The sequence below is a fragment of the Parasteatoda tepidariorum genome, chromosome X2 (assembly GCF_043381705.1).
Source record: "Parasteatoda tepidariorum isolate YZ-2023 chromosome X2, CAS_Ptep_4.0, whole genome shotgun sequence".
NCBI classification, from domain to species: domain Eukaryota; kingdom Metazoa; phylum Arthropoda; class Arachnida; order Araneae; family Theridiidae; genus Parasteatoda; species Parasteatoda tepidariorum.
In genome coordinates, this window is record NC_092215.1 from 17,874,765 (window position 1) to 17,897,639 (window position 22,875).

A 22,875-nucleotide genomic window follows, 5' to 3' on the forward strand; every position below is an offset into this window, starting at 1 on the left:
TCTAGATTAGACCTACTCCCAATGACAAGCATATAAGAGTCTGGAAGAAACAAAGCACATGTAGTAGGCCACAGAACATCACACATTCCACCTTGGAAGCCTCACGGTCTGGGCAGGATTTCAAGAGGATATCACACTAAGCAGCAAATCTACAAACAGGGTTCTGTGACAACTGTACGACAAAATTCATACGTGTAATAAAAATAGTGTAGTATAGTAAAATATAAGTAATATGTCTAGGAAATTTTTTAAATTTATTTTAGTATTAAACGCATAAGGTTTGACTGGTTGATAGAGAGAAAATTAGAATAATAAATAAATAAAAACAGATCTTACGTTTTTAAAGTAATTATTATGTAGTCCAGATTTGTCTCATCACACAAAAAATAAAAGTTTTTAAAAATTTATTAAAAGCAATAAAAGAAAACTATAAGCTAAAAATAAAACTAAGGAAAAGAAATATTATCAACATACTCATTTATTTCAAATTTTATCAAATAATAAATATAAAAATTACAAAAAAATAAACAAAGTTTAATTAAAAATCTTCTTAATCACATACACAAATATATATTTTATTAAATAAACATCAATCAAAAGTTACAGACAAAATTTTTTAGATTACTTGAATCTTAAATGTGATAAAATAAAAACTGGAATGCATAGATACATGTATATAATTCGATCTTTTAACTAAATTTGGTAAGATTTATATTAATGGAATGTATATTGATTATTTAAATTTCCAAAAATATGATTTATGCAATTTTTGAGAATTTTTTGAGATTAGAAAATATTAATGTTTCATTACAGCAATATGAAATGATAGGCACAGATTTATGCTTCAGAACAAACATATTCAACGATAACATCAAACATGTGGAACAGTAAACACCTAGAAAAAGAAAGTTAATGAAAAAGCTTTTTAGAATCAGCATTTCATAAGGAAAATTAGTAATTAAAATTATGCAAAAGTAGTAAAATTAGTGAGACATATAAATATGTAATGAATCAATACTTTATAGTGTGCAAAATAAAAAAGGTACTCTTAATAACTTTTGAATTAGTGACTGAATTGACACATATTAAGATAGAATCTCAATGATTTGAGGAGCCGCTATTAAGTTCGTGCAGACTATATTTCAGGCTAAAATCTGCTTTGAAATGCAATTTCTTTTAAAATAAAGATGCCTTTAAAAAAAACAGATTTGGTTTCTTGAGCTTTACAATAAAGAGGATTACTACACTTTGAAAAATTTGGTTCTAATTGAAAAGTTATAGCCTTTTGATGTTACTCTTCAAATATTAAGTCTGTGGGCAAGGTATAGTGAAATTTCCAGATTATGCATCATTTTACCATAGAAGACTAGAGGGAAAAGCAGTTTCTTGACATAGTGAGATATTTGATGTAGTGGAGGGTTTTTTGATGTAGCCTAACACTGGACAAATGCACAGGGGGTTACTTTTCACTCTCGATGTATTTTGCTGTATCTCAAACAATTTAAGAAAGTCAATTTTTTTTAAACACAGTTACAAAATTCACTTATCTAAAGATATCCAAAAAATCTTTAAATTGGAATATTTTTATTATTTCATTTAAAATGGTCAAAAACGTTTTTGTTTGCAAAGTCCACAATGTCAATTTAAACTATGCAATTTTAAATGACAAAATACAAAACTTAAGAGAATCCATTTAACAGCTCTTGAGAAATAATATTTTTTGTTTCGTAACTTTTCAAAATTTTATTTAATTTTTCACTAATTATATGTTTCTGCATTTAAAATTACATATTTCAAAATAAGATAAAAATTTATCTACTTTACAAGTGCAGAAGTTTTACCAGCTTAAAACTTAAATTTTTACAACTTTAATTCTGTTTAACAGTTGACAGATAGAAATTTACAATAAGAGGTCCAAATTTTCAAAAGCTCTCCAGTAAACTATTTGGAACATACTGTGCGTTTTCTGATTGCCAAAATTTAAATTTGTCAAAAAATAGACATGTTTACTTAAAGAAATATATTTTTGTGTCTGGCTTCATAATTAAAAATATTGTTCACATCAGATAATTGGCATATTTAAAATTTTAGTCACTCTAGTCATCACAGGGATCAGAGACTTTGAGGGGTGAGTAAGATAAAGGTAAGGCAACTCACAAATACAAAATAATTGTAAATTAACTTATAAAAATAATGGCGAAGATGGCAATGCCCGCCACACACTGATGGATGGGCTTCACATGATCATACAGTTTAATATGAAACAGAGAAGAGCAAAAAATAAGGAGTATGTGTCAGTGTAGCCCCGATAGCAGAATTAACAGCGTGAAACTCATGCACCATCTCCATCAATCCACATTTGTCTGCAACCTCAACACAGTCAAGCAGAGATTATTATTTCAAAAATCCAGCTTAACAGATAGACAGAAATGTAGCAAAATTTAAAAATATGAGCGTCTTAAAAATACCAAAAAAACCTTGTTGGTTCCCCCCTTTTTTTTAAAAAAAAAATCCTAATGAAAAAAGATCTGCAGATACGGCAATACTGTGTTGCTGGAGGGTTTCTGCGACCACGAGTGAAGCCGTGGTTTAAAACCAAAGAAATCTTTAATAAAAAAGCCATTTTTTCACAAAGTGGTAAAAATTTGATAAACAAATAGCAAAAAAAAATTTTTTTTTTTGGTATTTAAACATACATAAAAAAATTACAATTTTAAAAAGTGTTCAATTTTTTGTTGTTAACAACCACATCAATTCTCTATAAATTTCCAATACTACATAAAAACTCATCAAGTAATTTTTCCGCAATTAAAACACAGTGATGCCAAAAAAGTGATTTTTAGGAAAAAGCAATCTTTTAATATAGGCTTGATTGCCTCCATCCCAGTCTGTGGAACTTTGATGACGTGGAATTTAAAGTCAGATAAGTGAGTTTCTTAACAATATCAAGTAGTGTACAGCAAAATGGTTTATTGCCCAGTTTTCAAAAAGTTTATTTTTTGAAAGTTCTAGACAAAGAAAACTACATTAAAATATTTGAATTTTTATATCTCGAATTTTTGAAAACACAAACTTCTCTTCAATTATGCAAAACCAAACCTTGGTATTGCAAAACCTAAAGCTATTTCTGCCAATAAAAAACATTAATCATAAGCCACAAAAAAACATTATAATGGAAAAATAGTTTAACTTAGAATTTGAGAATTTTACATGCTTTTTTTGTTGTGATTTTGTGACTTGATTTGCCAAAAAAAGTTTAATTTAAGCAAATGTTAAACAACTTTGTTTATTCCCAAGAGCAAAATAAACTAATGATAATTATAGAATGCAAATTCAGTATTATACTGTGAGTGCAGCTAGTAGTATTATACTGTAAGTACAGAAAAAAAAAATTGGTGAGAAGTTTTAAGTTATATATTTTTAAATATGATTGAAATTATTATTTAGTTTACACATAACACATAATTTATATTATTAATTATTCATCTTACTTAACTTTATTAGAATATGCAAGAAACTGGTTGTGCTGAAAGCATAAATAATGAAGCATTTAAATGTTCAGAGAAAAATATTAATATGCTTTTTTGCATGGTTGGATGTATAGTTATAACTATTAAAAAAATAGTATTGACTAATAAGTAAGTAACAATGGAAACATTATTATCTACTCTAAGTATTTAATACTAAAATATTATCCAACCTAAAGGATATAATTTATAATAAAACATTTAAAAATTAATAATGGCAGGATAAAATAAAATAAGAAACAAATGTGTTATTATCTTAAGCTTACAAACATTTACAACATACCTTTTCTAGCCATGATTATGTTTTCTTTAATCAAGTTTACTGATTTCACCCACTTTAAAAATAAGTAGCTATTTTTTTCTGCTTTTGGTTAAAGATTTCCAATTGAACAAATTCAATAGTTTTTGAACATACAATGCATAATACATCTAGAGATTCAGGTGAAAAATGTAACATTTAAGAAGTACAAAAGACTATTTTTTTTAATTCAAAAGTTTGAGTTACTAAGATAGATTTTATTACACGCTATTAATTCATTTCTTGAAAATTTTTTATAGCTAAAGCAATAAAAATTTGAGATTTAATTTATGTTTCCTAAACAAAAATTACTAAACAATCAACTATTAGTTGATATGTTTAAAGTAATGGATTGGAAATAATTCTTTATTTTCAGTTTCATTACTTATTTCATTCTAATCAGTTTCTTCTAATCGATAATTTATATTATATTTCAGTTTTAGTTTAACCACTCTAGTCTTTCTACCACATAGTTTTCAATTTAGGACTCTTACATAAAAGTTTTTTAATAATTTGAAACAAAAGCAATTTACATTAGTATCATAAAAATTACTCACTTATTCAGTTTCTCATCCTGAAGAGATAAAATAAATAATTTCATCTTTTCTAGAACAGTTGATTTGACACTATAGACACCATTATGCAGGAAATAATTTGATGAAAATAAATCTAGGAAAAAATAAATAATTTTAAGATAAAACGGTAACAATTATTTTAAAACCTAGATATTAAGGGGCATAGTTACAACTTCAGTTATAAATATTTTTTCTTTTACAAATGGTTTCTGAAGAAGGTAGTTATCCAGACATGCTATGTTAGTTCCTTAAAATAAATTTTATGTATTGAAAAATAAAATACATTTAGAAATTTGAAGGCTGCAACAAAAAATCATGATAGATGAATAGCTCTTTCAATTTGTTAATTTGGCAAGTAAAGAAGAAACATATGAATAATAAGCTTAAGCAACAACGATTATGAATAAAATAAAGCCAATCAGAAACTTGATACAATAAAATATTAAAATTTTACGTAGTAGATATTCTAATTATGAAATACACTTAGTAGATATTTTAATTATGCAATTCACTTATTTAATTTATTCTTAAATCGGATGTAAGCAACAACAAAAAAAAGTGATTAACACACATTCTACACGCTGAGTTCTCACCAAAAAACTGACATAAAAATGAGGGAAGTAGAGACTTTTCAAAAAAATAGTGACCAAAATAATAATTAGTTAAAAAAAAAGACCAATACAACCATTTGCACAAAAAATACATCACATGCCAAACTTACTGAACTGAAAAGAAAAATATTTTCTTCAAGAAACTTTTATTGCAAACTAATTTACTATTTTCAATAAATTTGAACTCAAAAAATAATTACAATATATAGACTACAATTACCTCTAATAAAATCTGTCACATTTTTGTAACAATTAATTCAGATAAGTTTTTGGAGTTTTTTAAAAAAGTTTATCATTGAAGACTTTCTTTTTTGTATTCCTTTTTTTTTTAAGACAAGCGCCTTTATCCTGTACTTATCTTCTACATCTTAAACAATTTTTGCACCTTCAACCTCTAGCACCTTTTGAACTTAAACAATTTCTACAACTTAAACTATTTTTTTGCACCTGAGCCAGTCGAATTTCAATAAAAATCTTGCTTTTAAAACCCTTTTTTTTAAATCTTTCAATTGCTTCTGCAAGCATTGTTGTGGATAACTTTATCTTAGTATTTTCTATGTCTTGAAGTTTAATAAATGCTTTAAAGATCTTTAAAATTCTTTATGTTCTGTTCAATCTTTTTGATTTCTTTTTTGGTTTTTGTTTTTCAAAAATATTTTCTTATCTTTTTGCTGCTATTCTTTTTTTTTCTTCTTCTTTTACGTAGTTCTTATTTTTTATTTGCATTCCATTATTAATAGTTTAAAGCTTTTTGTTACTAAGTTTGCAAGATAATCATAATACTTTAATGCATACAAAACATGCAATTATGCATTTAAAGTTCTCACTGATATCTTTGTTTATCTTTTATTATAATTTTGCATGAAACGAAAAAAAGTCTCTTGTCTGCACTACCACTAGAAACAGTTTGACCTTTTGTGCAATTGAATATTTTTTTTTGGAAACAGCATTTTTAATTTTAAATACTATATGCGAGAAATGACTATTTCTAATATGATTAAAATCTAGTTTTTCAGTTTGGAATGAAAGCCATTCATTTACAAGTATACAGATTTATTGATCCCTGTAACAATGTAGCGATTTTAACAATATTTCCAGAACTTTTCTCATCAGAAATTTTTTGACTTTGCATAAAATTAATATATTTCAAATTGTTTTCACAATTTTTAAATAATTTCTCAAAAAATATTTCCCTGATTTAAAATAATGAACTTTTCTTCAAAAGCACTTCCAAAACCTTTCTTTTCAATAGTCGAATGTATAATTTCTTTTTTACTTATTCTTTTCATGAGGATATTTTTAATTTATCATAATATTCTTTCCCTGGAAAATTGAATTGAATATAATTCAACACAACTTGTGATCAAAAGTTATTGTATTTTCACAGATTTTATTTGTAAAAGACTGATACGTTATTAAAAATAATAAATTAACACAATATAACAAATATGAATACTTTACTAATAAATATATTTAAATGGTTTCAAAGTGGCTGCTTTTTGAAGCAATGCAGAGGCGCTCACAAGGCTAAAAAGACACAAGAGTGGTGCAAACCACATTAAAAACATTCTAAAATAAAAATGAAAGCTGCATTTTTTCCCTTTAACATTGGTATAGTTTCATAAAAACAAAAAAACAAAATAAGCAATACTAAAAAGCATTGCCTATGCGCTTAACTAATTCATTAAAATTTGATCTGTTACTTTAACTTCTATTTAAAATAAATAAAGTGAAATCTATTTTTAAACTTATATATTAATACTTCTACACTGACATATTTTAAGAAAAAATTTTCTCAAAATATTTTTTTAACCACAGCACTTGTAGCTCATATAAGTTTTCAGCATTTCATTTAAACTTTTAACAAGATATTTATTACTAAAGTTAATTTATTATTAGATAAAATGTTTAAATTGTATCTAACAGTTATTAATTAATAAATGACAAAACTTGATTTTTAAGTTACTTTTTTGTAAATTCACTAATTAAAAAAATATTATGAGAGATTTATACTATAAAAATAACCCACAAACAGCTAATTTTCTTTTAAATCACATGACAATTTAATGTAATTACAATGCAAATTTACCATGGAGCCATTAAACTGAATACACCAATTAGACATAGATTTAGTTTTAAAAAATTCCATCTATTAACTATTTTAAATATTACTTCAAACATGCAGAATATAGTAAAAATAAACATTGAAATTTTTATTTGTTATACAATCAACAAATTAGCATAGAAAGGAACATTTTTGAACAATCATGGTAGTTTTGGGCACTCAAAGGTTAAGCAGTTTTTGCAAAAATATTTACAAAATATTGTTTAAATTATAAGATTAGAGAAAGAAATTAAGAAAAATAAAGAAGTAATTTAATTAAGTACAAATATTTTACCTTCTAAACATTCAACAATTTTTTCTATATTAGCAGAATTATCTTGCCCTGTGTTTGCAGCATTTACTATAACTTCATCAGGCCATAAGTACATATGTAAAGAATGCAGAGCATATGCAAGGTGTTCATCAGATATACAATCGATCTTGTTTACCATGTACCTGAAATCATATCAAGAATATATAAAGTTCTCATAAAATACATATTTAATTTAATCAAGTATAGCAGAAATACTTCTAATTAAATTAAAACTATAACATAGTTCTAAGTGAAAATCAGAACAGGTTTATTAAAGAGGTGAAAATGCTACTTTATTTACAATAGAATTTCTTTAAAATATAGTCTAGACTTAAAATGCAATTAAAATGATAATTTGATTTGTTTAGCTTTTATTAGTAGAAAATTCTTAAATTTGGCTAAAGTTTCTAACTTAGACTACTTAGACTAAAGTTTCTAACACAAACTGTTCATAGAACATGTATGCCTTTAGACAACCATGAAGCCACATAAAATTTTTATTATGACTAACTACTTTAACATATTATGGTTTAAAAGTATTTCAACAATCAAATTGTTCTAATTTATTAATCATCTGAACTATTTAAGATGTATCTGTGCAAGTTGACTACAAATAAAATTTGAAAGAACATTGAGTAGTTATTAGAAGCACATGAAAATTTGAGCATACAAACAACAATAGCCTCAGTGATGATAAGGAAAGTTTGTGTGTATCACTTACTCACAACATATACAACTGTAATAAACTTGTAAGGGAGGTTGAGCACATCATAAGGATTAAGAATGGCACAGTAATCCATGACAGGAAATGCCATTCTACACAGCTAGGGATACTTCCCTATTATGAATTGTTTCAGCATATGCTTTCTAACAGGCACTTATATTTATTTAAATTACCGAAATTTTGTGTCTTTCAACAATTATTCTGGAAAGTTATATTTTAATTGATTCAGTAATAGATTTTTAACTATAATTTAGTAATTTGAACACTAATATGAAAACTAACTTTGAGAGTGCTTGTTCAAAGGCATACTTAGAAAGAGTTCATTACAGTTTAGAATTATAGGAAACTGCCCCCAGCGGCATATGATAACATTTCTGGTCATGGGTTCCTATACAATTCTTAATCCTTATAATGTGCCCTACCTTCCTAAGAAGTTTGTCTCAACGTTTACGGATCACACCGTGTATATACAGTCGACGCTAAATATAACTACTCCAGTGGTCCAAACAAAATTAGACATTACAAAATGAGGTCACTATATCATAATGACACAAAACTAAAGCAAATATTTACTTATAATTCATAAATACTGAGCTTATTTTGAGAAAAACATGCTATACATTAAAAAGAATCATGAAACTGAAAGAATAACTGACATTAATGCAGATTTTTTTATGTAAATCAAGTGCAAGCAGCAATATAATACTTTAAACGTTAAAATATATGTAATTTTTATTTCAAATAACATAATTTAATATCAGGCATAATTTTTTAGAAGTCATTCAGTGCTCTTTCTAGATTTTGAAATTTTCTTTCACAATAATGATGGTGCAAAATTGGAACACCTTGTTCTAAGCCTTCAGAATTACGCCTTGATTTCAATTTTAATATAAACAAAGTGCTTTTTAGGATTAAGAATATTTTAACAATTTCTGGTTTAGATGTAATTTTTTTATCTACATCTTTCAGAACTTTTAATTTCTGTTCTAATTATATAGTGTTAATCTGTTTAAAAGTAGCCAAGATAAAGAAAAATGTGAATACCATTTGTTTTAACTTTAAGCTTACAAAAAATTTGTTTTAAGCTTTGTTTTAAGTTTATAAAAAATTTGCTAATACCATAAGTAAAAATATATTTAAATTTTCTTGAGCACCGACCAGAATATTATTTATATCATACTAACCTATTAATCAATGGTGACAATAAAAGCACTAATTTTGTTCGTAGATCTCCTAATTTCATGGCATTGAAATCTACAGCTGCATCAAGTAATTCAATCATTGTATTACCGAATGGGTATTCATCCTCTAGATAGTTATCTAAATATAAATAAGAATTAAAAATTTGAAATGATGATAAGTAGTTTGATACTAGACTTTGTGATAAGTAGTTTACATACCATGCAATCCCGTACAAGAACAGCATTCTTCAATTTTAAAATTTGAAAGGTTTCTTAACAGTGAAGACTTTTTTCCTTTTGCGTCAATATCCTTTCCTTTATGGGATGAATTTTCATAAGATTGATTCCCAACTGAATTTTGAAAAAAGTTATTGACATGTTCCTTGATTTCAGGTTCCTAAATAAATCACGATATTCTATATAACTGCAAATTTCATTAAGGATAATTACAAATTTCACAAAAATCAGTTACAGTGGAAAAATGAAGAAATAATCAGAATGATTCAAATTACGAGGGGAAATAAGTCAATAAAAGAATTTAAAATTCTCCTTGTAATAAAAGAATTTAAAAATATTTTTGAAATAAAAAAAAACTTTTTTAAGTGAATTTTTTAATGAAAGAAAGAGAGAATTACTCACGCGATAGGAAAAGTCTAGTAGATATTCATGAAATCTTTGGTCAGAACTAGGTTCTTCTAAAGAAGTCTTAACTGGAAGTATGCCTTCAACTTCTAAAGGTGAGCTTGGTAATGCAGTTTTAAACATGTCAATTGCACCTCTGACCCCTCGAACAAAAAACTAGTAAAGAAAATAATAGCTTTTAATATGCATACAAAAGTTTTTATCAACAAAAAATTACATTTAGAAATAAACCAATATTAGCACAAATTCATCTGGCATAATTTGCGCAGTCATTGACTGAATGTCAGTATTTTTTGTTAATCTGTTATTTACGGCAATATGCAAATGATAAAAATTTCGTAATTTGGATCTTTGGTGATTGACTGCAAAACAAATCTTTTTTCAGCAAACCAATGTATGCTAAGTTACTGAATGTAAAGAGGAATAGGTAAATTATAGAACATTTGAATAGTAATTATAATAATTTAGGGATAATGCTATTTTATAATGAAATACTTTTCATATGAAAATTTTCAGGGATGAGAGTAGTCAGAAAGCAAAAATGAGGAAATCCAAGAATGAATATTATATATATATCTTGTAAATAAGAATCGTAATGCGCAACTTTTAAATTTGGTAAATACGAAAATCGATGCTTGATGTTAAATTCGCTTGAATAAGAATAGCTACATATGTTCTTAAAAACGAGTGAATACAAATCGCGATACTGGATTTTCAAATCTCGTAAATAAGAATTGCAATGTGCCACATTTAAATCACGTTAATAAGAATTGCAATGAGCAACTTTTAAATCAGGTAAATACGAAAATCAGTGTTTCGTATTAAAATTGCGATTTTAAAAACCTGTCAATACAAATCGCAATATTGAATTTCAAAATCTTGCAAATAAGAATCGCAATGTACGATATTTAAATCACGTGAATAGGAATCGCAATGTGCAACTTTTAAATCAGGTAAATACGAAAATCGATGTTCCATATTTAAATCGCGTAAATAAGAATAGCTACATAGTTTTAAAATTGTGTTCATACAAATCGCGATATTCGATTTTGAAATCTTGTAAATAAGAATCGCAATGAACAATATTTAAATTGCGTGAATAAGAATAGAAACTTTGAAATCAGGTAAATACAAAAATCTATGTTTGATATTAAAATGGTGTGAATAAGTATCAAGATATTAGCAGATTCTGGACTTAGAATTTCTAAAAGGCTTGTTTGTATTGTTGCTTAGTCATAATAAATAAAAACTTACAAGATTTGATTGAGCAAATTAATATTTTCAATGCAAATCCACCACTATTTTTTTTATTATTTTGCTTGATTTCGAGACAGAAAACAGGAAGCAACAACGCCTGAATTACGAAAATACGAGCTATCTGCCAGAAAATTCTTCTTTTCAGAGTGCAAAAGTGTAGAAAATAGCTAAAATAAGTGAAAATGGGAAGGGTTGGAAGCTACGTAGTTTGCATTCTCTGCTTATCTTTGAAAATCGAAAATAAATATAATTATTTTATTTCAATGACTGAATTTTCACAAAAAGCAAAAATTCGAGAGACTAAAGCAAACTAAGCGGAAATCCGCTAAAAAGTGGAAAACTCTCATCCCTGAATTTTAAATAAACATTTCCCTACATTTTTTTATGCATTCAACAATGCATAGCATAGTTTTAAATCTATATTTTCAAAATCTTTTAACTCTTCAGACACCTGTTTAAGTTAAATTTTTCTTTTTAAAAAATGTTAAATGTATTGTTTTAGTAGAAAATAAAATCATCAAAAGTCAGTGCTAAAATAAAACATGTTATTCTATGTGTAGTTGTACCAGTTGTTTGTTAAACAAAGCAAATTCATGTTGGAAAAACCATCTTTTATTGAAGAAATAATAAATTTGCTAAAAGATATCCAAATTAAAAGAGAAATAAGTGCAATAAGCTTATTGAAGTGTATCAACCATTTCAATTTAAAAACAAATTTTGAACATTGACAACTTAAAAATACAATGTTGCTAAATTGAAACTATATCATACCTGCAAATTTTTATGCTCTTCAAAAATGTGTTTTCTTGGTGATAGTAAAATGACAATTTAAGAAACATAATAAGCAGATATCATAGTAACATTTAACTGACAATTACAACACAATAAGATAACTACATGTCTGTGTTAAATATGTTTAAACTATTTATATTTTATGATAGTCAAAAGCAATTTAAACTAAATTTATTAAAGCAAGAATAAAGCATGAATGTTAAAATTTTGCTACCACATTAAATAGAACTATACAATCTTTTGCAAAAAGTGGAAGAGTTGGCTAGTTTGCTATATAGATTAAAAAAAAAAAAAAAATTTGATTATTGATTTAAGAATATTTTTTTTAAAAAAAAGATGTCTGATTTAAAAATATTGAAATACCCCAAAGAATATCTGACCTTATCAATTCTTGGCACACTAATATCTCCAGTTCTTCTAACAAATGATATTCTTGCATCCCCACCATAAGCTAAAAATTCTTGAAGTTCAGAACTTTGAGCAATTGGAGCTATATCACATAGAGCTTTCAGATAATTTTCTAGGAATACTTTACGTTCAGCAATATACCTTTTATCTAAATTAGAAAATGGTAAAGTCGTCCATTTACTGGGTCCTTTAATACCTAAAAAAAATTAAATATTGTGAGGATTTAATTTTCACATCACAAACTTTGACTCAAGTCTTTTACAGATAAGAGAGTTGATCAGAAAGATACCACCGATGAGAAGAAAGAAGCCAATAGGAGATAGGTTGCCAATCTTTAGATCTTCATGGCAGATTTTTAAGCAGAAAATATTTAGTCTTGCGGACCGCTGTCTCATTTATCATCAAGGTAGCAACGTTTGAAATGAATACACTGCTTATTTCCAATGAGATTTTTTATTTAACATGACGATTAAGTATAGAAAAAAAAGTGAAATGACACAGATTAATTAAAATTCCTTTAACTAGTATTTTATACAGGGTCAATTTTTCAAAATACGTGTTGTCTTGGATTACCCATCTTTTTGATTTTCATCAATTTCTTCGTCATTATTCTAAATGTATTGCAGAGACTCCAACTTAAGATTGAGATAAAACTACTAGATTCTCGTTAGTTTCAAACAAATTTTTTTTACAGTGGTAGTTAACTAAAGCTTAATTTTATGAAACAGATATTTGATTAAAAAATATTAAAACTTAAGTAATCACCTATATGATTTTTAAATGTTTAAATTACTTGAGTTTTGTAGTCGATAGAATTAATTAAATTTTAATTTTTTAAAATATAAATACATTACCCTTGTTACCACTAGGAAAACTTTTTTCTGGAACTATGGAGAACCTACAGTAGTTAGTCCGTGTGCATTGTATAGCAAAGATGCTAACTTTTTAAAATGATAAATATTTTCTAGTGGTAGTAAAATTTATATATTAATGTATGATTTTTGCTTAGTAAATTCGAGTTATAGAGTTTTACTCACTACAACTTATAAATAATTCAAAAGCTTTTATGAAATGCTACTTTGTTACAGTTATTTTGTGATGAGCCTTTCAAAATGTTGGCAAAATTAACTGAAATTCTGAAAATTTTAGTTTATAGTTATGTATTGTTTTTAAAATATTTTGTAGAATACAGTGCAGTTGGCATCTCTGGTATAGTATACTATATTGAACAATTAGTAATAAGAAAAAAAATTACCTTTTAAAAAAATTTTCAAAACTGGATTTTCTTCTAGTCTAGATTGAAGGGCAACAAACTCACTAAAACGTCTTTTGATACTGACATTCTGTGTAACAAATTGAGGACTGCCCAATACACTGCGAGTGTCATGGAAAATTCCTGTATACTGCAAAAAAAAAAAAGAAGACAAAACTGAATAAATAAATATATACACACGCAGAGATAAAATTAAAAAAAAAATACATCTAACCTCTATACAGTAAAGTGTATAAGGAACAATGCCATCTTCATTTTGTTGAATGGTATCAGTAATTTTTATATCAGTAAATAGAGTAGGAACTTCTAATTCCACAGCTTCTTCTGCTTGTTCTATACTACAGTTGGAATTTGAATCAGATTTGACAACAACAAGCATTTTATTATTTCCCTTTTGCAACTTTATGTCATAATCTTTTTCATTTAGAGCTTTAAGTTGTGGCATCTGTCGTATGTAATCAGCACTTTTAGACCGTTTTATCAAAGCATTATCACAGATATCTGATGCGCTATCATCACAATCTAAATCAGTTATATTACATATATCATAATTAGAAAGATAACTATTGCTTGAAGATTTTAAGCTAACAGCAAGTGAAGCAAAACTTGAGCTTTCAACACTGAGTTCATGACCGGGATTTTCGCTGATATTTGGAGCTTTTTTATTACAATTGCTCGATGTAGGTACAGTTAATCTGGATTGTGAAGTAACTTTTTTGGCAATTATTGGCTTTGACACAACAGATACATCATCAGAAGGCAATATAATTGTTGGTTGAGATTTATTATAAGAGTTTGATGGAAGTTTGGCAACAGTTAATGTTTCAGTTGAGTCTTCTTTATTAGCTAATATCCATAAAATTAAAAGGTTTATACGTGACGGATCACTAAAAACTCTAACTAACGGTTGAATTAAGGTTTCAGTTAAAATTTCTACTACTATAGCATGTAACAAAGAACAGGATTTACTATGAAGGGAATTTTCACTTTCAAAAGGACCAAATTTATCCAACAATGCACTGATTAAACTCTGAAGATAGCATCGTTCAGTAGCTGTGTCTCTCATAGCCCAGTGCCTCATCTAAAACAAAATTGAAATAAAAATTATAATTTTTTCTACATAATATCAAATATCTATAAAAAAAAGCTACAAAATCACCCAGGTATTCATTTGGTAGTCCTAAAATTTAATATGGTAGACAAACTAAGGAAAAATGTAATTTTAATATTACACAATTATACTGTTAAATTACATATTTATTCGCGAGTACATGGTTGAATTTTAATTCCATTAAAACAACTAGTGTCAACATTTCTTTTTGATATAAGTTTACATATGAGTACATATCGGTTTACATATGAGTTTTGAATTTAAGCAAATTTCCAGTTTAAAACAGTACTCTTAGGCTTACACAAGGATGGGCTTATATTCAGAAATATATGGTATATGTTTAACACAAACAATTCAGAAATTTTAAATCACCCTTTGGCATAAAGATTTTGAAAAAATTTTCAGCTTCTACGAAGTACATCCTGAAACAAACTATTGGATATTATAAATGAAGTCAATATACATATACATTACAGAATGATTTAAATAATGGTACAAAAGGCATGCAAAATAAAAATTATAATTGAATATAGGGTTACATATGCTATCTAGATCTGTTAAAGAGGGTTGTTAGTTGCAGGTTTAAGAAGATGTGTAATTTTTTAAAGCCTCAATATTAAGCATGTCACCAGTTAAAATTTTTAATCATCTTCGGAAGTACTAGTATTCAAGGGTGTAGTAGATGAGATGTATAGGGAAACAGCATATCTCAATTGGTTTTTAGATGAAATCAAATTTTTTTTAAAAAAATTCCCAGTTTTCATAAGACAATTTGTTTATTTTATGCACTGCAAAAACAATTTACTCGAAATATTAAAGCCAGTTAAGAGCCTATTATAACTGTTTTCTTTTAATGTAATATGAATAAAAATTTAAATGAGAAAAACTTAATTTTAAAATACCAATAAAGAAAATTTTAATGAATATATCAATACATAGAGTAATATAAAGTGATTAAGAATGTACATAGTAATTAACAAAAGCTTTAAAAAACACTTATTCTTAAATTAAAGTTCAGATAAATGTTTGAATTTTTTAATGTTCCCCCCACTGAAAAATTTGTTACAACAACACTGGTAGTATTGGTTTTAAATGTTTACTATCTAGTAAAATTACTAGATTTACTATCTAGTAAAATAACTAGATTTACTACCTAATAAAAATAAGATGAATCTTGTTTATTCTTCCTAAATACAATATACATAATTTGCTACCCTTTCTAGGAGCACTAGATAGTGGAAGATAATTTAATACTTTGATTTCTTATGCCAACTATAATTACCAAATTGATTTTAAACTTGCAAATTTCAAAAGTTTTGGATTGTTGGTCCTCATCTGTGATGCTTTTTTAGTTTCTTGTGAGTCCCCGCCTCGAAGTTGCTAAATCTTGACAGAAATCTTCCCAGGTAGTGTTTGACCTCACATGCTCCTTGTGATTTTCGATATATAGTTTTGTATCATTATCTACACCCAAAGAAATTTTTAAAAAAGGAAAAAGGCCCATGTAAAATATTGCAGAAGAAGATCAACCCAAAAAGTCCAACTAGTTATGACCCCCAAGCATATATTTGTTTTTTTTTTTTTTTTTTTTTTNTTTTTTTTAAAAGTAGCAAGTTTACAATTCATTTGATAGCTGGGTGATTGTAGTAGATGCAACAATTAAAAAGATATAAAAATATCCCCATGATTTTTAATTCTTCTTTAATGACTGCCTTTCATTCTTATTTAAGCCATGTTATTTTGCAACACTTAGTTATATGAAATGAATCTAACTAAAATAAACAATAAAATAAATTTACACTTAGCATCCACCTTAACTTGGAATTTTTTAACCCCATCACATAATTTTAGACAGTTTAAACCTGTTACATTTGACAATCTTACCTGAACATTATCCCAAGAAAAACTTTCTGAAGACTTCTTCGCTTCTACAAAATGAGAAAAAAAATGTAGATATATTTGTAATATAGTGTAAGAAATTTTTTTTCTCTCAATTTGTAAAATCCGAGAACACAATCGATGAAGGGTTTCTTTGATGGATTTGTTTAACAGATGAATAAACTCATCATTATCACCGAGTCTATAATACCACGAACAAATATAATGTTTAGATATATTTTGAACTAAAACATTTATTTCACTGTCAATGATTAACACATCTCCACAACTTTGAAAATTTTGGTTTTCAGCAGGGATAGGTATAGATGTCTTCTGAAAACAAAACAGTTGTCCTAAGAAGTAGTAAGTTCTTTTATAAATCTCAGATGTATAGGCAAGTCTAAAAGATATTCTAAACAATCGATATGATGCTATTTTATTATATAAGTCATGGAATGTAGAGGATACAAAATTATGAAAAGTTGCACGTAAACGTACATAGAAATGGACTAGGAGGAGACATATTATAAAAGCTACCAATAATGAAAAGTATTTTTCAATCAGTAGAAACAGTAAAAATGATGAAAACCATAATATCACTTCAATAATCATCCCATTGCACGATTTTTTAAATCGCTGACTAAAACAAGAAACTGATTCGCTTGATTGAAAAAAATAAGAGAGCCCATGTGACAGACTCACGAAGTAAATGTTTTGTTGATTGATGATCAAAGGAAATGATGGAAAACATCTATGATGCAATATTTTTAGGCGTAAGAATATATATATAAAGATTGTACATAGTATGAATGCTAGGCAAGTGTTGAATTTATCAATTAGTAGAAATATTGAAAATGATAATACACATATTATCAGTTCATTAATCATTACATTGCTCTATCTCTAAAATTATCATACAAAACATTATAAAAAGATCAAGTCATATTTCAGAAGAAAACAAATCAAGTGAGATAAAGACATTAATTGAAAAAAATCATGAATACATTCAAGACGGCTCAATGTTAACGACAAAGGAAAAAACAATACTCATGTGAATTTTGTTTTGTTTCCTCATTTTTGGATACAGAAACCATACCCTAAACATTTACTCAATTCAGTTCACTTTAAAAAGCAAAGGTTACAAGCGATTATAAATGAACATTTTTCTCGAGGTGCGCGTCATAGTTAATGGTATGCAGTGTGAATGCTACATATAGGGCCACTCATGGGAGAATAAAAACCTGGTTAGAGAAAAATACTTTTTGGCCAAAAGTTATCTTCTATTTTCTCTGGTCCCGCAGTGGAGTGATCGTTAAGACACAGTTCCCTGCAGATCACCGAAGTCAAGCATCACTGGCTGCGGTCAGTGTGCGGGTGGGTGACCACTTGGATCAGTCGGCGTAGGGACCGAGGGTGCGCGGTATTGGTCCTCGTTAAACTGTTCTACCGTAAAGTGCTCGACTTCGGGTTCAGGTAGTCGGGCTACCGAAGCAGAATTGTGATGGCATGTCTTCGGATCATTCTCAGGGATGTTTCCCAGATCGTCGCCAATAGTCCATTGTGCAGCTTTAGTGAGACGTAAATGAACTACTGCAACTACCACTACTATTATTTTTCCCTGCTGCGTTTTGATATGCATGAATTGTGCATTTCACGAGAATGGCCCTTGGAGCATTCACGCTACATTCTAACAAGAACTTGATTCGCTAGTGTTTCACGGGGTCCCCTTCCGTCTCTTTCTCTCTTCCTTCCTTCTCTTTCAGTGTAGGAATGTACTACTAAATTTTCTCTTTGTATAATATTGTTCGCATTTAAATATTGTTGTTTCTATAATGTTGTTCGCAAAAGTATTTTCTAAAGTAGCCCCGACGCTTATTCTTTAAGAGCTACCCCCTGTTATGACTATCCACACGCTAATGGTGAAAGCATGCGAATTGTTGCTATAAGTAGAGAGTGCTATTCAACGCCCATTTCGATCACCAATTCTTGAGTGATTGCCAATGTTGAGTTAATAACTCACAAAATCTTCTATCTTAAATAAGGTGAGTATAGTTGGAGACAAAAGTAAGTCTGTTTTCCTGAAAAATGCAACTGAAGTTCGAACTTCTGTAACTTCATTTTAAAGCTTCTAATTAGAAAATTATCTGAATACATCAGGTTGAGCTGGAAGTAATGAATAGAACCGGAAAAAAAATTGGAGGATTTGGAAGAAACTAAAAATGACTAACACAATTTTTTAGTGATAAATCAATAGGAATAATTTAAATGACAACAACTAAAATTAAATATTGAACAAGAAAAATGAAATTTTTTTACATTTATTATTTTTTAACGACAAAAGTAGTTTAATGTTCATTTATTATATATGAGACAATAAATAATATGAAACTTGTTTGATACTATTTAAAATAAAGAATTTTAAAGCTTACATTGTATTAATATAATTTTTTAACGTATATTTAAGTTATTCTTATTTTCTTATCTAAATATTTTTTGTTTATCTTTTTAGTTTCCTGACTATCCTGTTTTAAGATAGCACATCAGAAAATTACTTCAATAAACTCTATTAAGTTAATGAAAGAATGAAAACAACATTAAATAATGAAGATATTTTCAATAGAATGCATTCTCATATTTATTTCTTATTTAAATTTTCACGAATTATGGGCAGGTTTTGATACGCAATACCTCGTTTAAATATTATATTATAATTAAGAAAAAGATCCTTGCAATTTTATTTAATTTGTTCTTTTAAATTTTACTAAACCATAATTAAAAACTGTGAAAAATCAATTTTTTAAAAATTTAATTGGAATTTATTTTTATTAAATCGATTTTTTTAAATATTTAAATCAGATTTGTTTGAATGTTTTACTCATACCAATCAAAGCTCTTGTATTATGTGAAAATAATGCTTACAACTATTTTAAAACACTATTATAACTAAACAGGGTTGGCAAAAAACCGCATTTTTTTCTTTTTGACCCAGCCAGTGATCATACTGATTTAAGCTGTTATTAGATTTTTGTATTTTTCTAAATGTATACAAACTTCTAGAATGTAAAGAAACAATAAACAGGGGTTGCTACTTCAATTAAATTATGTGAAATAATTTTATTAAGCTACATATAGAATAATAAGGAAACATATGCCTATTATCAATTTTAATATTATTATTTATCATCATCAACACCATATAATGCCCCATGAATAGGAAACTGAATGTAAACAATAACACGATTCTAAACACGGGAAATTTTTTTTAAAATTTCCGGTGGATCTCTCCGCTTATGTTATACCCTCGATGAGATTTTTCAACAGACATGATGTTCTGGAGATTTTTATTACTGTGGTTTGTGTTTAAATTTATCCGTAATTTTAACATTCATAAGAGTTTTTGGTGCCAACCGGCCTGTGTAGAGGTTAGGGAACTGCCCTTGCATCAGAAAGGTTGTGGGTTCGAATCCCGGGCAAGGTATGGATGTTTGTACTATCTGTCCAGAATGTGTGGGAGCAACGTTGGGGCACCTAATATGGTGCCCTTGAAAACGTAGTCAACAAATTTGCCCTTCAGATGCCTGTAAGACATAGGTCATTCCCCTGGCGGGCATTAGAAGAAAAAAGAACTTTTCGTTATTAGGCTTAACAAATCTTTATCCTTAACCTCTTCGAGACGGGCGATAATCATGGTAAAAAAAAAAAAAAAAAAAAAAAAAACTGGCAGCCTAACTATTTTTTATAGCAGTTTATTTGTGGGCGGGGTAATAATAGTTTGCTTTATTTAATTCACCATTACTTAGTTCGAATTAAAGATTGTATAGTTACACTTTTAACACTCTAGGATTGGATGTGTTAGATTTAAAGTGAAAGCAAAAATAACTCTGTCAAATTAGCTATGCCCAAACTTAAGCTACCGCATTTTATTTTTTACTATCCTGATTTCGATTTCGTGCGAATACATTTATGACTCGCCAGACCCGAAAAGGTTAAATAAATTAAAGAAGACTAATAACGCAAATTTAAAAATTTATAATGCTTGAAAATGTGAAATAAAAAACAAAAATATACGAGAACATGTAATATGCCTAATGAAACAAAAAAAAAAAAAATAAAAATAATACGAGAGAAAAAATCCATGTATATTTTAATTCATTCTGAAATTAAAAACATAACGAAGATTAGATTACCAAAGTATGATAAAATGAAAATGGAAAAAAGAGCAGATGAAAAAAAAATTATTCTGAGGAAAGATAATTAATATTTCCGAGTTCTGTGAAACACTATTGAAGATAATGAGGTTTTTTCAATTGAAATTAAAAAAAGAAATAAATAAATAAAAACATCAAAACGAGGCTTATTTTTGTAAAATACTGTATTGTATAAAGTACATTATTTTACAAAAATGATCCTCGTTCCCCCGTAAAAATAATTTTGTAAAAATGATTCCCGGATGTTCACTTGTCTTTAAAAGTACTTGACTACGAATAATAGTGAATGCTTTAAAGTCTATTATGCTATGCTTTAAAGTCTATTATTTCTTTTCTTTTTTAATTTCTTGAAAATGAAATAGCTAAACCAAACGCATGGCCGGGCTAGTCTAGTTCAGGGATGGCGAACCAATGGCACGCGTGCCATTTATGGCACGAGACACAATATTTTGGGCACGCCATCGATCACAATTGTTATTACACTATGAATTGTTATTACACAAATGTTATTACACTATTAAGCATATGTAACAATTAAAATAAAATTCACAAAAGCGAACAAAATAATAAACAATCATTGATAAAAGAATTAACAATTAATGCTAAAAAAAACAATTAATAACCATAAAAAACAAGCTAAAAATAAATAACTAGCAAAAAAAAATAATAATAACTGTCCTGCTTAAACTAACATCCTACAACTTAATATAAGTTATTTGTCATCTAATCTGCAACAACAGAATTCACATTGATGTTACTTTAAGTTGTTTTAAGACATGGCAAAATGTATTTCTCTTTCAATGTAAATAAAGAGTTTTGAGCTGATTATTATAATTAGAGCCCGGATTTTGATGACCTAAAAAATCTCAACTAATGCCCTTAAAAAGTGCAAAAAATGCCCTTAAAAATCCAAAAATTGTGCAAAAAATGCCTTAAATAAAGTAAAAATATTGAATTAAAAATTTTTTTTGCTCTCTAAAATTATTATGAGTCATTTAAAAAATATAAAGCAATGCAATACTTGTTCTACGTTCATTAAAGTTTGAAAAATTCGTTTTATATTCTAAAATAACAAAAAAAGGAAAATATATTGACACCAAAATATTTTTATTTCGTATAGAAACTTTAATGGATATAACAACTTCCATCTCATAATATTACTAAATATCAGAATTACATTGGATTATTAAATGTTTTTTGATAATTTGAAATGTAAACGAGCGTCTCTTGTCTGAAAGTAAATTTTCATTCCTGCAGAAGCTTCTTTCAACGTCTACTGATGTTATAGGTGCGTACTTGAAAAAGACGGTCTCACTTACTGACAATTCTTCTTCAATTTGAAAAGATTTTGCTTCACCTGTTAATATCCTATAGATTTTCTTCATTGTTTGGAAGCCAGTGTAATAATGAAAATTGATAAAAAATAATAAAAATTGGAAAAAATTAACAAAAAACTTTAAAAAATGCATTAAAATGCAAAATACGCCCCAAAATTTAAAGAAAAATGCCCTATAAATCTAAAAAAATGCTCTAAAAGACAAAAAATGTCCAAAAATGCAAAAAATGCAAAAAAATGCAAATGTCATCAAAATCCGGGCCTTAATTATAATTAATAAGTATTTAGTACTATTATTTTCCAAATAATCACGAAGTCAAAATTATTTGGCACGTCTATGACCTCATTAAACAATTTTTTAGAAAAATTGGCACGTTGGTGTATAAAGGTTCGCCACCCCTGGTCTAGTTGGTAGGTAGTTGGGCCCATGTCCAAGAAGTCATGGGTTTGATCTTTGCCGATCGAAGACCCCCGTGTAGTAAATGGTGACTGGTGCACGTTAAATCTGTCGGATCATAAAGTTCTCCATGTTAACATGACAAATCAATTCTTTTGGGGTACTGAATTGGAGACTGATCGTTCTCTGGTTCAGGTCAAAATTACGATTTATGGATGAATGGCTTTTCGACCAGGCGGA

At 27.7% G+C, this 22,875-nt stretch overlaps 1 protein-coding gene across 2 annotated transcripts; it reads right to left on the reverse strand.

Moving 5' to 3' along the window:
- Positions 1 to 460: 460 nt before the first annotated feature.
- On the reverse strand, positions 461 to 17,809 carry LOC107443854 (sorting nexin-19). 2 transcript variants are annotated; one of them, XM_016057860.3, is made up of 11 exons: positions 17,742 to 17,800; positions 16,701 to 16,744; positions 13,920 to 14,786; positions 13,688 to 13,835; positions 12,405 to 12,628; positions 9,973 to 10,131; positions 9,553 to 9,730; positions 9,337 to 9,472; positions 7,411 to 7,571; positions 4,383 to 4,494; positions 461 to 895 (listed from the first exon to the last, which is right to left on the reverse strand). In XM_016057860.3, the coding sequence occupies exons 1-11, from the start codon at positions 17,797 to 17,799 to the stop codon at positions 838 to 840; spliced, it is 2,145 nt and encodes a 714-aa protein (XP_015913346.1). In that variant the 5' UTR covers position 17,800; the 3' UTR covers positions 461 to 837. The 2 variants fall into 2 exon arrangements, with proteins under 2 accessions (XP_015913346.1, XP_015913345.1); XM_016057859.4 differs by having other exon boundaries at positions 16,701 to 17,809.
- Positions 17,810 to 22,875: the final 5,066 nt, after the last annotated feature.